This window comes from Schistocerca americana, chromosome 8 (assembly GCF_021461395.2).
Source record: "Schistocerca americana isolate TAMUIC-IGC-003095 chromosome 8, iqSchAmer2.1, whole genome shotgun sequence".
Classification (NCBI taxonomy): domain Eukaryota; kingdom Metazoa; phylum Arthropoda; class Insecta; order Orthoptera; family Acrididae; genus Schistocerca; species Schistocerca americana.
In genome coordinates, this window is record NC_060126.1 from 390,760,273 (window position 1) to 390,775,463 (window position 15,191).

Genomic DNA, 15,191 nt, shown 5'->3' on the forward strand with positions numbered 1-15,191 from the left:
GTGAGACGACGCCTCGCAGGCAACAACCTCTGAAATTATGTAGCAGCGAGGAAACCACTGTTGCGCCCTGTTAACAAGAAGAAAAGGCTTCAGTGGCCTGAGACATACCAACACTGGGGATTGGGAAAGAGTTCGAAATATCTGGAAGTAAACGCCGTCAATTTGTATGCCGTTTCACCCCTTGAACGCTTGAATCCTCAGTGCGCAATTCCAACTGTAAAGCATGGAGGGGGTTCTGTGATGGTATGGGGATCCTTTGGAGGGAATAAAGTCGGAGATTTGGTGAAAATAGACGGAAAACTGAACCAAAAGGATTTTATTGCTATTCTCCAGCGTCATGCTAAGACATTTTGTTTGCGTCTGATTGGGAAAGGGTTTGTCTTGCAGCGAGACAACGACCCGAAACATACACCTCGCTTGTGTCAGAACTATGTGAAGTCTCTAGAGGTTCGTAAAATATTTGAAAACATAGAAAGGCCGCAAGAATCCCCTGATTGTAACCTAATCGAGCTGCTATGGGATGAATTGGACGGGAAGTCATGAGTGGGTCACAATTGTGGGAGGTCCTGCAGCAAGAATGGAGATTAATTCCAACTGAAACCTTGGCAAAACTTACGCAGCGCATGCTGAGAGTGTGCAAGGCAGTGATGAAAGCAAAGGGTGCCTATTTCGAGGAATCGAAAATTTAATTGTTGCATCTTCCTCTTTATTATTTGAGCTTAATAAACATTTGGAAAACAACAAAATGCATTTTTATACTGTATTTCCTTTCCATTGTCTATAATTACTAGGTGTTTCCAAACTTATGGAGGGTCCACTGTATAATGGTTTGTGGCGTAAATATGTAGATGTACACCACCCTCCATTTTACTCCACAAACAATTATACAGTGCATGGTAGAGGGTACATCGTATTGTAGATCTCGAGTTTCCTGTCTGTATGAATCTCTAGGCGCTTTACCTTTTCGTACCAGCCCTACATGAGATATACGACAGAATCAGCACAATGGTCTCCCTGTCTTCTTCAAAAACAAGTTATTTACATTAACCCAACAGCGCTTTCCAGAATATACGTCGTATTTCTTGCGAATGTTCCCATTTAAGTTTCATTAGCATCTTTGTTACACTTTCGTAAGGGATGTACCCATTTACGACATTAGTAGCGCCTATATGATTTCTTTTGTACTATGTTTACATACCTACTTGATAATAACTCTGAACGCTGGTACAATTTGTCGCATATCGTCTTGTATGCGATTTCAGTTACAGATGAGTCGCATTTTCCCAGAACCCCTCCAACAAATGTAAGTCTTACATTCAACTTTCCTAATACCGATTTTAGTTAATCGTCCTACTTGATGACAGTTTTCAGATACTGTGGGGTTCTTACGGTTTGTTACAGGAACTTTCTTGCTTTTATTCATTTCTGTAGTCTTTCTGCAGCTCCTTCGCACATCGACCATAGTTCCCCACAGGTAACTGCATTTTCAGTGAGCGATCTCGTAGTGCTGCTTGCCTTAAGATAAATCGTTTCCGTACATTTATCAGCCAGAAAATAATGACCACCGACCTACTTAAGATATAAACCCGCCCATGCAACGACGCGTCGCCGATGCTATCCGAGCGAAAGGTAGACGCACTGGCTATTAGGTAGGTGGCCATAATGTTCTGGCTGATCAATTTGTACAGGGTGGTCCATTGATAGCGACCGGGCCAAATATCTCACGAAATAAGCATGAAACAAAAAAACTAGAAAAAACGAAACTCATCTAGCTTGACAAGTTTCGGTCTTTGTTGTTTTTTCGTTTGACGCTTATTTCGTGAGATATTTAGCCCCGTCTCTATCAATGGAGCACGCTGTATACAATGGGGAAAAGTTTAACGAGCTAAACTGGTACTTAAGGACATTTATTTACAAAGCGGAGCTTACGCGTGACCTTCATTAAGCACGTAACACGCATAAAATGTTACCACTGCGTTTGCGTACGAGCAAAATGTATTAGTCATCGTAGGCTGGATCAAGTACGCAACAAGGACGCACATGCGCTAACACGCAAAGACGCGAAACTCCAAGTCGCTGTAGCGTCGTGAGTAGCATTACCGATTCGAAAATTCGCGTGTTATGCCGTTAGTTCGTGTCTCGCAACATCCAAATTTTAGCCAGCACGGTAGCTCAGCGTGTTCGGTCAGAGGGTTTAGCTACCCTCTGTAACAAAAAAAACTGAGTGAATGGACCTACGAAAAACCTGAACGGGTGTCATCGGACGTCCGCCACCAACAAATTCGACGAACTATATAGAACAAAATGAGATAAAAAAGAGTCAGCGTGACACACTGCCGTCCTAAGGGGCCCGGGTCCGATTCCTGGCTGGGTCGGGGATTTTCTCCGCTCAGGGACTGGGTGTTGTGTTGTCTTCATCATCATTTTATCCCCATCCGGCGCGCGGGTCGCCCAGTGTGGCGTCGAATGTAATAAGACCTGCACCAAGGCGGCCGGACCTGCTCCGTTAGGGGCCTCCCGGCCAAACGCTCATTTTTTTTCAAACATTCACAGAACAACCGAAGATAATATACCCCATTTTATAGCAAAAAGTTGCGTCGTTAAAAAACTAGCTTCTGCCACGCAGCAGGAAGAAACACGAAACTCATTCGCAATTACGATTCATGAACTGAACTTAGTAAAGTGACAACAAAATTATCATCCCATACTGCTTCTGTCAGATAACATTACAATTACAGAGAGTTCCTGACTCGAAAAATCTGAGCTAACTCCCACCCAAAATCGCCTTAAAAACATGCACAGAAGTGACGCCTCGAACTCAGCACAGGCCAGTTCAGCGAGTCTTGTTCAACTGGCTAACTCTGTACATAATCGAACTGCCTCGCCTCCGTGCACATAGACTGAAAAATCTTTGAGTGGGCGAGCTGACCACTAAAAAAAAAAACGAATTTTTCAGTGGTACCACACGCCTCCTCCAGTCATAAGAATGGAGAGTTGACGCCTGTTTCCTTGTCCTCAAAATTTTCCTCCGGTTCAACGGCCAATGTGACCATCGCGCGTGGAATTGAAGTAGCCAACCGCGAGGGCGTCTGTTAGGAAAACCCGATCCTATAACGACCAACCTCAGTCACGGCTTAGGCTAACTTTGGAAGTAAAGACTCAACTGCCGTCCTCAAGCTTCTGCTGCAAAACTCAAGCAAGAAAGTCCAACTTTATAAAACCAGAAATCATATGGATGGATTGACTGACGCATTTCACACCATTAACAACCGACCTTAGTATATGGACTTGGACCCTACAATGGACGTCACCCATACTCGTCTGTAATTATGCTCATTAGATCTTATACCCTTTTAGTAGACAGAAGTGATTTGGGCTCTATATCCGTTTCAAGGGACCATTCGCTGTGCAAGGGATTCTCCCTCTTCCCAACAGGGCAGTAGTAAGTCGGTTGGTTGAAGTATTGTTGTGTGGGTTACGTTCGAAAAGGTAGTTATGGAGCCTATATTACGTCAGCCATAAACCCAGAAACGTGCTGTCCGGTCATGAGCATCCTCCTTCAGTACCCCGCTCTCCACATGTATATCGATGAAACTGAACTACACCGTCGCCCTGGAATAAGGTTAGAGTGGTTAGAGGAAGCTCCAGGTACCATGGTACCTGAGTACATGTTTCCATCGACACGGTAAGCTCCTCGTTACAGATCACTGCAAATAGCTGTTTTGCTCTTAAATTCTTTTTGTGTTCCTGATTCGGTCTTCGTCATGCATTTTTATTTCTTAAAGTAAGTCCTGAGCTAAAATTAAATATTCTTATCGTTTTAAGGCTCTTATATTTTCTTCTTAAATTCATCACAAAGATGCTACAGATTACTATATACTGGATCACGCAAATAACAAAATTACTTTGTTTGTTAAGCGCAGTTACCTGCTATGTATAATTATTCCAAGCAACGTATTTCCTACACAGATCAAAGTACGCAGTAATAAAATGTTCGAATTTAACCACAGATTTGATTCATTCCTCACACTACGTGCTTCAGAAGATATCTTCCATCTTCAGCTGTGACAAAGGCTGAACAAGATATTACTGCTTATCCAGATTTCCAAGGCAGTCGCATTTCCATCTACGGACATGAACAGGAAACGGAAGCTCTTCCACCATGGTTCAAGTGATATTTGCGAAGGAATTTCGTTTCTTTAGTGTGCTGATAATTTTACCTGCACTGAAACCGGGAGATAGATATCCAGCGATCACAGGCCCTGCAGACCACTCGCTGCTTCTACAAACTGCCTCCATTCCTTCCTGTTTTGTGCCCTGTTCCTCCAGCTGTCTTCAGTCCCCAGGGCTTCCAGGTCCTTCGCCAGGTCGTCCATCCAGCGCTGCCTTGGTAGTCCAACGGGGCGTTTGGTGTTTGGTTTCCCCTCTAGTACCATCTTCGCCTGTCTTCCATCTGGGCCGGCCGGTGTGGCCGAGCTGTTCTAGGCGCTTCAGTCTGGAACCGTGCGACCGCTACGGTCGCAGGTTCGAATCCTGCCTTGGACATGGATGTGTGTGATGTTCTTTGGTTAGTTAGGTTTAAATAGTTATAAGTTCTAGGGGACTAATGACCTTAAATGTTAAGTCCCATAGTGCTCGGAGCCATTTTTGTCTTCCTTCTGGCATACGGGCTACATGGCCCGCTCACTGTATTCTTTTGCTCTTTATCTTCTGTAGGATAGTTGGCTGTCGCATCAGAAGGTAGATTTCCTCGTTTTTCCTCCTCCTGCATTCTCCGTTATCTAAAACGGGTCCCCATATCTTCCTCATTACTCTTCTTTCAAATATTAATAGTTTTTTCCTTTTCTCGCTTAGTCATGCTCTATGTTTCTGAACCGTGCATTACTGCTGGGCATATAACTATGTTGTAGATTTTCATCCTAGTGTTCACTGAGATCGATTTAGAGCAGAGCGCCTCTCTGAGGGAATGTATGCATTTCATTCCCACTGGTATTCTTTCCTTGATGTCCATTTTTATGTTTTTGTCCGTGGTAAACCAAGATCCCAAGTATTTGAACCGGTGTACTCTCTCGAACCTCTTGCCATCTATCTCAACAAATTCTTCCTGCTCTTGTCGTCTTCCTAATTGCATGAAACCTGTTTTGGCTTGATCCACTTGGAGCCCTACCTTCTGTGCATAATTGTCCATTTTCTGGTACATTCCTTTCAACTCATGCTCTGATTCACTTAGTAGTACTATGTCATCTGCAGATGCGAGACAATTGAAGTTACCGTCCACCTGTACTCTAGCCCACTCCTGTTGCCTACACTCTTTTATTGTTTATAATTTATTTTATTTATTTTTATTTTATTATTTATTTGTTATTTACAACGGAATTTTATATTAATTTAGCTAACTTTTATTTCAAAATGTACTTAACGTATTTTTGATAATACTTTTATTTAATTTGATGCCACTTACTGGTTACTGGTACACAGTAGATGAACAGTGTAACAGCAACAGGGCATCTATTCCTTATTCCGCAAAAAAACGAAGTGCCTTCCTTTACAATGATACTTTTTTCCTTTGCTCAACCATTTATCGACGTATGTGAACGAACCACTTGATCAAAAGCAGCAGCGATCTGCGAGAGTAAGTAAAACTTCCTCTATGAACTCAACAGTAGATTCTGTACTCGAAATATTCAAGCGCCGTAGATAACAGGAGTTCGCTTCTAGCAGCAATCGTGGGTGGTCGTTAGAATTTGTACGAGAGCCGAGTCATTCTTGAGAATTAGCTTCGTAGCTGGAAAGGAGACATAGAATTTCGCTAGCCCAAGGAAGTAGCGGGGCTGTTATGATGGTATTTTTTAAGGAGATATATATTAATATCCGTCATGTTCTTTTGTAAAGGAGCAGAGAGAAATAAACAATAAATTCGATATTTTGTTGTAAATTCTGATCTCGTACTGGTATTTTACCTTCATGGTTCACATATCCTTAATTATGAGAAATTCGTAGTCCAGAAAGAAGAAGTGGAATGTTAGACACAAGAGTCTGGTCGCCCACTACTAGTACTTCCAAAAACTGACCGCACTCAAGATAGAACCTGCTCAATAGAAGGAAGGTCATTGAGTCACGTCCTGTAGATAGCGTTGAGTTATCAGACCTGCCACTTGTCTTGTCTTTACACATTTGGTATAGTGTTTTCCCAATTGAAAAGTTCTGAGTGGGGATTTCAACTCTGGTATTTGCCTCCCAAAAACCTTCACCAGAACCGGAGAGCTAGACCTAGTTTGATTAGTTAGTGGTAGAATATAGGGAAAGGAGAAATACACGTATGTGTCGTTTGTTTGTATGTTTATTTGTGGATGACTATAAGAGTGAAGTCTTGCTCAAGCTGTACCATTGTGGATGTATGCTGCTCGCATTTCCACGCGGATAATTTCCACGGATCACTGCATTACAGATTAAGATTACGAAGTTGCTTGACTGATAGTAAAATACACTCCTGGAAATTGAAATAAGAACACCGTGAATTCATTGTCCCAGGAAGGGGAAACTTTATTGACACATTCCTGGGGTCAGATACATCACATGATCACGCTGACAGAACCACAGGCACATAGACACAGGCAACAGAGCATGCACAATGTCGGCACTAGTACAGTGTATATCCACCTTTCGCAGCAATGCAGGCTGCTATTCTCCCATGGAGACGATCGTAGAGATGCTGGATGTAGTCCTGTGGAACGGCTTGCCATGCCATTTCCACCTGGAGCATCAGTTGGACCGGCGTTCGTGCTGGACGTGCAGACCGCGTGAGACGACGCTTCATCCAGTCCCAAACATGCTCAATGGGGGACAGATCCGGAGATCTTGCTGGCCAGGGTAGTTGACTTACACCTTCTAGAGCACGTTGGGTGGCACGGGATACATGCGGACGTGCATTGTCCTGTTGGAACAGCAAGTTCCCTTGCCGGTCTAGGAATGGTAGAACGATGGGTTCGATGACGGTTTGGATGTACAGTGCACTATTCAGTGTCCCCTCGACGATCACCAGTGGTGTACGGCCAGTGTAGGAGATCGCTCCCCACACCATGATGCCGGGTGTTGGCCCTGTGTGCCTCGGTCGTATGCAGTCCTGATTGTGGCGCTCACCTGCACGGCGCCAAACACGCATACGACCATCATTGGCACCAAGGCAGAAGCGACTCTCATCGCTGAAGACGACACGTCTCCATTCGTCCCTCCATTCACGCCTGTCGCGACACCACTGGAGGCGGGCTGCACGATGTTGGGGCGTGAGCGGAAGACGGCCTAACGGTGTGCGGGACCGTAGCCCAGCTTCATGGAGACGGTTGCGAATGGTCCTCGCCGATACCCCAGGAGCAACAGTGTCCCTAATTTGCTGGGAAGTGGCGGTGCGGTCCCCTACGGCACTGCGTAGGATCCTACGGTCTTGGCGTGCATCCGTGCGTCGCTGCGGTCCGGTCCCAGGTCGACGGGCACGTGCACCTTCCGCCGACCACTGGCGACGACATCGATGTACTGTGGAGACCTCACGCCCCACGTGTTGAGCAATTCGGCGGTACGTCCACCCGGCCTCCCGCATGCCCACTATACGCCCTCGCTCAAAGTCCGTCAACTACACATACGGTTCACGTCCACACTGTCGCGGCATGCTACCAGTGTTAAAGACTGCGATGGAGCTCCGTATGCCACGGCAAACTGGCTGACACTGACGGCGGCGGTGCACAAATGCTGCGCAGCTAGCGCCATTCGACGGCCAAGACCGCGGTTCCTGGTGTGTCCGCTGTGCCGTGCGTGTGATCATTGCTTGTACAGCCCTCTCGCAGTGTCCGGAGCAAGTATGGTGGGTCTGACACACCGGTGTCAATGTGTTCTTTTTTCCATTTCCAGGAGTGTAGTTTTAATTGTGAAGTAGAAGTATTTTTTTTATTGCTAAAATTTGCCTGCCTTAGACAATGTTCCAGTGGGTATTCTACGGGTCATTATTGTGGTTTTGTTGATGTTGATACATTTACGCTGGCCGGACTGGCCTAGCGGTTAGAAGCGCCATGTCACGGATTGCGCGGCCCCTCCCGCCGGAGGTTTGAGTCCTCCCTCCGGCATGGGTGTGTGTGTGTGTGTGTGTGTGTGTGTGTGTGTGTGTGTGTGTGTGTGTTTTGTTAGTTGAAGTTAGTTTAAGTAGTGTGTAAGCCTAAGGACCGATGACCTCAGCAGTTTGGTCGCTTAACAATTCACACACATTTAAACATTTTTTTGATACATCTATGACAAACACACATTTTTCAATGGAGTGTCCTTATCGTTCACAGATAGACGCAACGCTTGATAGTTATTTTCATCTCCTCACTGTTTCATCCCGACAGAAATACAGCTCTGTACTTCAGCAACATTCATAACGCTCACTGATATCGTTATGAAATATCGTGTATTTCCATGAAAACCGTGTTGCAAATCATTCCACGTTATCATTTGGTTAAATATCAAGTGACTTAATGTGTAACCGATAAATTTTGTGGTACAACTGAAATGTTAGTTATTTACCACGGTGTTTGTTGTTCTCACCGGCGGATTTTAATGAATCCTAAAATCTAGTGAACAGTTGTTTTCAAACGCAAAAGGTGCAGCGAGAAATGAAGATGAGTTGGAGGTACCAGCTGATCATTAATCATGGATGAAGTACTTATATCTGGATCCGGATTCCATCTATAAACGTAACAACGCTTCCAATCACAGTAGGAAATAGGAGTGATTTACTTACCTCTGGCGTATGATGTTGGCCCTGGGCCACCATGGCAGAAAATCAAAGTGATGTCATCATTAAAACACTGACCATTTCTTAAAAAAAATATGTCACTAAAGTCCCAGTTTAGTACAAAAGAGATTTATTACATTTTTTAAATATACAAATGTACAGTATATTTCATTTACATTGATTTCAGTATCATCATATCAACAAATGATTCGTGTTTACCAAAGCTGGCAAGCAAGACAACGTCTCTTGCTCTAAGATTGCTTGTAGATTTGGCGTGTAGTCTGTATTCTTGCACTTTTATAATTTCTGCGAACACAAAGTGCGGTGAACGCAGGGCAGTCCACATGATATGAAATAAAATAGCAATAGCTTTTAAAATAAGGAGTTGCGTTTGTACTTATCGAAGTCTTAGAGCGTTTTCCCTCTCCATACAGGTAATTAGATATGATACGAGGGAAACTTTAAATTATTTATAAACGAGAGTAACAAGAAAGATTGGAGATAATGCTTGTATAAAGACAGGTTATCGAGAGTAGGATTTTGTAATTAGTAGTGAGCAAGAAAGCTACTTTGAAGTCGAAGTTGTTAAATTGATAATGAAATGAATCTCTTTTCGGAAAAGAACGAAAAATTTTTAGCAACAAGGAAGTACTCCAACCAGGCACTCTTCAATTGCACAGTCTTCGAGCACATATCTCGTGATATCTAAAGACACCAAGCATTCTTTGACTAGCAATCCTAAGGGACAGGAAATGGCAGGCGAATGCTGTTTTTGTTTGAAAATTTAATCTTTCACTCTGTAGCGAAGTGTAGACCATTATCTGCGTTTACTGCAAACTTAAATAGATTACGTGAGAGGATCTATAACTTGTCCTTGTTCTGAAATTTTTGCAGCGTACATTCGTCGCCAGGGTGAAAGAACCATCCTGAAACCAATCATCGCGTTCTGGCTAACACATACTCCACGAAAGCACATTTTTCAAGAGGGTAGGAGAGATTCTGTGCAATTTGGTAATTCGGTAAATGTTACTGGTACTGAATCCTTGAAACGTTTCATGAGGCGTGCCTGAGTTGCTCAGTGATTAAGAACCTTGTCGGCCAATGGTTAAGCTTACGATTCGAAACCCGACGCAGCTCACGGTTTTCCCATCTTGTAAAGTTTCATTACAGCATGAACTCTCACTCTCTCTCTCTCTCTCTCTTACACACACACACACACACACACACACACACACACACACACACACACACATGCACACACACTCCTGCAAGGTGAAAGATTCATTGTGGAGCAACGCAGTGGTAAAGATATGAAATGAAGAGGAAGTAACGTGTATTCTAGCAATGCTCATGGAGTTTCTGAGAAAATATTTTGACAGTGTGGTGATATTCGAATGGTAATACAGCAAGAAAGTGAGAGCGTGGAGACATTGGGTTCGTCGATGGAATGGAAGGTGGTGAGATGAGTTAACTGTAAGTATGGAAGTGGACCATGAAGAGAAGGTAATCCGTGCATTTGATATCTGGTAATATAGAAGGAAGCTGAAAATAGCCGGTCTGGTAAGTTAGTTGATGTAGACCATGGAATTAGCCATAGGGAGCTCAACGCGGATGCACACCATCGTATACCCTCATTAGTAGGTGGAAAGGAACGCGCCAAGACAAAACAAGTTGGACGTCCATGAAAGAGGTTCCTCGACGAGACTAAAGAAGGCGTTGAAGGGAAAGTAAAGACAATAAGATGCTGTGGTGAGAAAGGAAAGCTAGCAACAGTAGGAGGTGGAGGCAAATTGCTTAGGTAACATCCTACCTGGGCAGCTGAAAGCAGCCCCGATGATTATGATGATGATGAAGATGGTGATGTGATTATGATGATGATGAGGTAATAAATGTGGCGATTCTGCGCAAAATCGACGAGGATAGGACTATATGGAAAAAAAATATAACTAGAACGAGAATGTTAGGGCACGGAATAAATTGCATGTTAGTAGAGCGGACAACAGAGGAAAAAATTATAGGGAGGGACAGAGATTCGAATATATACAAGAAATAATTCAGTATATTAGTTGTAACTGCTACTAAGTGACGAAGAGTCTGTCAAAGAAGGAGGAGGTGTAGAGAATTGCACGAAACCAGTCACAAGACTGATATCGAAGTCACTATACGAAGGGTATTCATGAAGTTACGTAATTAAATATTTGCTTGTTTGCAGGTACGCTCCGCACCACTGTAGTCTAGCACCCCAGAGCAGGCTAAACCAAATGGCGCAGACCATTGATTCAGTGGAGTATCGCGTGGTAATTAGTTTTCGGCAGCAGCAGAAATGTTTCATTGTCTTAGGCCAATGCAGACACCTACGGAAATCTTGACGCAATTTTTCTGTTGCAGTGTTATTTCGCTTCAAATGCCGTAAACGAACTATCGTACGATTCTCCACTATATCAATGTGCTGCGCCGTTATGTTTTGCTTACACTACGCGTCCTAGGGTACTGTGGCGCTGAGATTTCGATGTATCAGGATAACACACGCGTAGCTGCAAACAAAGAATAATTAATTGCCTAACTTTACCTTCCGAAGTGATGACTAAACCTTTATGATAATTAGTCATGTTATGGCGTGTGATACTGTGTAATATGGTTGAACAACAATCGTTAGAAATACTGGTGATAGACAGAGAAAAACAATGAGAAGTTGTGGTATTCTACAGGATGTTTCAGAATTCATTTTACACACTTCTAGAGGTTGTAGAGGGCACATTTACAGGTCCCGGTGTCTATAGTTTTGACGTTTCCGGACATGAGTTCCTAGGTAATACTTGATATACTAAGTTCCCTCTAGAACCCCTAGAAGTGTGTAGCATGAATTGTGAAACACCCTGTGTAAATGGTGGGATGATTCACCACAGAAGAAATGCCTGCAGATAGAACGCATCTGCAATGCAGATAGAACGCATCTGCAATTTTAAAGTAGCTACGGTGAAGGGGTTGTATGGAGCGCTGTCTGAGGCAGAGTGTCTTGCAGTGAGAGCGACTGCTTGGAGGGAGTTGTTCAGTAGAGCCACTCGAACTTGTATCCGAGCAACGGCGCGTTGCGCTCGTCCTCCTCGGTGTGGGCCTGGTCGGGCCGCAGGTCGACCAGCGTGATGTTGGGCTGGTAGCCGAACTCGTTGGCCAGGTACTTGACGCTGCGGCCGACGCCGTCGCGGCCGTCCGCGAAGTAGCCGCCCACCTTATTGCCGCTGCGGTAGCCCTCCTCGTTGTGGCCGTGGTACGGCAGCGTGTAGTTGAACCTGCAGCACGTGAGCACACCCGTACAGCGCAGTGACACGTCACAACTTAACACATGCTGAAAGTTATTTGAGTGAAAAAATGACACACTACAAGCCATTAAAATTGCTACACATCTACATCTACATCTACATCTATACTCCGCGAGCCACCTTACGGTGTGTGGCGGAGGGTACTTATTGTACCACTATCTGATCCCCCCTTCCCTGTTCCATTCACGAATTGTGCGTGGGAAGAACGACTGCTTGTAAGTCTCCGTATTTGCTCTAATTTCTCGGATCTTTTCGTTGTGATCATTACGCGAGATATATGTGGGCGGTAGTAATATGTTGCCCATCTCTTCCCGGAATGTGCTCTCTCGTAATTTCGATAATAAACCTCTCCGTATTGCGTAACGCCTTTCTTGAAGTGTCCGCCACTGGAGCTTGTTCAGCATCTCCGTAACGCTCTCGCGCTGACTAAATGTCCCCATGACGAATCGCGCTGCTTTTCGCTGGATCATGTCTATCTCTTCTATTAATCCAACCTGGTAAGGGTCCCATACTGATGAGCAATACTCAAGAATCGGACGAACAAGCGTTTTGTAAGCTACTTCTTTCGTCGATGAGTCACATTTTCTTAGAATTCTTCCTATGAATCTCAACCTGGCGCCTGCTTTTCCCACAATTTGTTTTTTGTGATCATTCCACTTCAGATCGCTCCGGATAGTAACTCCTAAGTATTTTACGGTCGTTACCGCTTCCAATGATTTACCACCTATGGCATAATCGTACTGGAATGGATTTCTGCCCCTATGTATGCGCATTATATTACATTTATCTACGTTTAGGGAAAGCTGCCAGCTGTCGCACCATGCATTAATCCTCTGCAGGTCCTCCTGGAGTACGTACGAGTCTTCTGATGTTGCTACTTTCTTGTAGACAACCGTGTCATCTGCAAATAGCCTCACGGAGCTACCGATGTTGTCAACTAAGTCATTTATGTATATTGTAAACAATAAAGGTCCTATCACGCTTCCCTGCGGTACTCCCGAAATTACCTCTACATCTGCAGATTTTGAACCGTTAAGAATGACATGTTGTGTTCTTTCTTCTAGGAAATCCTGAATCCAATCACAAACCTGGTCCGATATTCCGTAAGCTCGTATTTTTTTCACTAAACGTAAGTGCGGAACCGTATCAAATGCCTTCCTGAAGTCCAGGAATACGGCATCAATCTGCTCGCCAGTGTCTACGGCACTGTGAATTTCTTGGGCAAATAGGGCGAGCTGAGTTTCACATGATCTCTGTTTGCGGGATCCATGTTGGTTATGATGAAGGAGATTTGTATTATCTAAGAACGTCATAATACGAGAACACAAAACATGTTCCATTATTCTACAACAGATTGACGTAAGCGAAATAGGCCTATAATTATTCGCATCTGATTTATGACCCTTCTTGAAAATGGGAACGACCTGCGCTTTCTTCCAGTCGCTAGGTACTTTACGTTCTTCCAGCGATCTACGATAAATTGCTGATAGAAAGGGGGCAAGTTCTTTAGCATAATCACTGTAGAATCTTAAGGGTATCTCGTCTGGTCCGGATGCTTTTCCGCTACTAAGTGATAGCAGTTGTTTTTCAATTCCGATATCGTTTATTTCAATATTTTCCATTTTGGCGTCCGTGCGACGGCTGAAGTCAGGGACCGTGTTACGATTTTCCGCAGTGAAACAGTTTCGGAACACTGAATTCAGTATTTCTGCCTTTCTTCGGTCGTCCTCTGTTTCGGTGCCATCGTGGTCAACGAGTGACTGAATAGGGGATTTAGATCCGCTTACCGATTTTACATATGACCAAAACTTTTTAGGGTTCTTGTTTAGATTGTTTGCCAATGTTTTATGTTCGAATTCGTTGAATGCTTCTCTCATTGCTGTCTTTACGCTCTTTTTCGCTTCGTTCAGCTTTTCCTTATCAGCTATGATTCGACTACTCTTAAACCTATGATGAAGCTTTCTTTGTTTCCGTAGTACCTTTCGTACATGATTGTTATACCACGGTGGATCTTTCCCCTCGCTTTGGACCTTAGTCGGTACGAACTTATCTAAGGCGTACTGGACGATGTTTCTGAATTTTTTCCATTTTTGTTCCACATCCTCTTCCTCAGAAATGAACGTTTGATGGTGGTCACTCAGATATTCTGCGATTTGTGCCCTATCACTCTTGTTAAGCAAATATATTTTCCTTCCTTTCTTGGCATTTCTTATTACACTTGTAGTCATTGATGCAACCACTGACTTATGATCACTGATACCCTCTTCTACATTCACGGAGTCGAAAAGTTCCGGTCTATTTGTTGCTATGAGGTCTAAAACGTTAGCTTCACGAGTTGGTTCTCTAACTATCTGCTCGAAGTAATTCTCGGACAAGGCAGTCAGGATAATGTCACAAGAGTCTCTGTCCCTGGCTCCAGTTCTGATTGTGTGACTATCCCATTCTATACCTGGTAGATTGAAGTCTCCCCCTATTACAATAGTATGATCACGAAACTTCTTCACGACGTTCTGCAGGTTCTCTCTGAGGCGCTCAACTACTACGGTTGCTGATGCAGGTGGTCTATAGAAGCATCCGACTATCATATCTGACCCACCTTTGATACTTAACTTAACCCAGATTATTTCACATTCGCATTCGCTAATAACTTCACTGGATATTATTGAATTCTTTACTGCTATAAATACTCCTCCACCATTGGCGTTTATCCTATCCTTGCGGTATATATTCCATTCTGTGTCTAGGATTTCGTTACTGTTCACTTCCGGTTTTAACCAACTTTCCGTTCCTAATACTATATGCGCACTATTTCCTTCAATAAGAGATACTAATTCAGGAACCTTGCCCTGGATACTCCTGCAGTTTACCAATATTACGTTAACTTTTCCTGTTTTTGGTCTCTGAAGACGGACGTTCTTTATCAACGATGATAATGTCCTCTCTGGTAAGCCGTCAGGTATTTTATCGTTTCGCCCAAGGGGGGATCCCTCTAACCTAAAAAACCCCCGTGTGCACGCCACACGTACTCTGCTACCCTAGTAGCTGCTTCCGGTGTGTAGTGCACGCCTGACCTGTCTAGGGGGGCCCTACAGTTCTCCACCCAATAA

General features: G+C 43.9%; 1 protein-coding gene across 1 annotated transcript in view; it reads right to left on the reverse strand.

The window, feature by feature from the left end:
• Positions 1-11,755: 11,755 nt before the first annotated feature.
• LOC124545882 (protein lethal(3)malignant blood neoplasm 1) overlaps positions 11,756-15,191 on the reverse strand; it is a 153,828-nt gene continuing 150,392 nt past the window's right edge. Inside the window, exon 6 of the mRNA XM_047124843.1 lies at positions 11,756-12,054. Coding sequence (XP_046980799.1) covers positions 11,814-12,054 — 241 coding nt within the window. The 3' untranslated portion in view covers positions 11,756-11,813. The remainder of the gene's footprint in view (positions 12,055-15,191) is intronic.